Raw genomic sequence first — 1,537 nt, 5'->3', positions numbered from 1 at the left:
CGTGTGGGCCAATGAGAGGTGAGCCCATCGGACCGTTGCCGACCGCTCCGTGGCTCCGTTCTGGACCGGAGTCACCGAGAGAGTTGACGTGCCCGGCGCTGGCGAGCTGCACCTTGCTCACCCCAGTGGAAATCATGTTGGATACACCGGGAAACCTCAGGGATGCTGTGAAATCGTTTATCGGTAGTTTTTGGATCCTTACTGGTGTCGTGTCTCTGTGCGTCCATGGACAGGACGGTAAGTTGTCCTGTATTATTGACATAGTTCCTCGTCAGTGTTGACAAATGGTGAGGATTGATTGAAGTTCAGCGGTATGCGAGTAGGCTGTTGTATTTCTCTTGAGAGTTGTAGTTTTTATGGGTATCAGATGTAATGACTATAGGAACATGAGTGGCACATCAGCTACATGCTTGAAGGCTAACTGGAATCATTTCACTGCCTACTTTACTGGCACTTTTCAAATATGTGGCATTCTGAAACAACTACAGATTCTAACAAAGATGTTTTAAAATGTTAAATCATATTGACTCCCTAAAGTGGTTTTCTGATAGCAGAAACACTTGCATGAATACTTCTGGTTTTCAAGAGTGTTTAGATAAATAAATAAATACATCTAAATCAATCTACTTCAGAGTCAATCAACGTTAGCAGTAAGGATTGGTCATTGGTGTTAATGAGTGTCAGTTTGGCGGGGCTTCATTGGTTCCCAGGTTAACGGTTGTAAACGTGGCCTCAGTGTTCTGTTTAAGGAGCTGTAGCGGCCGCCGGCTGCAGTAATACCTTGGTGGAACGCGTACAGTGATACCTTGGTGGAACGCGTACAGTGATACCTTGGTAGAACGCGTACAGTGATACCTTGGTAGAACGCGTACAGTGATACCTTGGTGGAACGCGTACAGTGATACCTTGGTAGAACGCGTACAGTGATACCTTGGTGGAACGCGTACAGTGATACCTTGGTGGAACGCGTACAGTGATACCTTGGTAGAACGCGTACAGTGATACCTTGGTGGAACGCGTACAGTGATACCTTGGTAGAACGCGTACAGTAATACCTTGGTGGAACGCGTACAGTAATACCTTGGTAGAACGTACAGTAATACCTTGGTAGAACGCGGTACCTCTGCTGGAGGTGTTAGAGAGAGAACGCTCCCTTGGCTGGGCGTCAGTTTGATGTAGAAATGACAGCCTGAAGCCCTGGTTGACTACTTCTGTCACTTGGCCAAGGTGTGTGTGTGTGTGCCAGTCTCAAAGGTGTGTGTTAGTCTCAAAGGTGTGTGTGTGTGTGTGTGTGTGTGTGTGTGTGTGTGTGTGTGTGTGTGTGTGTGTGTGTGTGTGTCACCGCTGACCTGTTAGAGTTTCTCTCCTCTCCATGGGGTCTCGTCAGAACACAGATGACATGACTGGAACTGGTGACACTCACACTGACTTAGAATAGAGAAGTTTCTTTACACACACACACACACACACATACACACACACACACACACACACACGCATACACACACACACACACACACACACACACACACACACA

General features: G+C 47.2%; 1 protein-coding gene across 1 annotated transcript in view; it reads left to right on the top strand.

The window, feature by feature from the left end:
• Positions 1 to 1,537, top strand: part of LOC310810355 (discoidin, CUB and LCCL domain-containing protein 1) — a 21,166-nt gene continuing 19,629 nt past the window's right edge. Inside the window, exon 1 of the mRNA XM_083678074.1 lies at positions 1 to 237. Within this exon, the coding sequence (XP_083534200.1) occupies positions 12 to 237 (226 nt within the window). The 5' untranslated portion in view covers positions 1 to 11. The remainder of the gene's footprint in view (positions 238 to 1,537) is intronic.

The sequence above is a fragment of the Argentina silus genome (genome assembly GCF_951799395.1).
Source record: "Argentina silus genome assembly, chromosome: 10".
Lineage (NCBI taxonomy): Eukaryota > Metazoa > Chordata > Actinopteri > Argentiniformes > Argentinidae > Argentina > Argentina silus.
The sequence above is the reverse complement of the archived record's forward strand: the minus strand, read 5'-3'. Positions and strand labels throughout refer to the sequence as shown.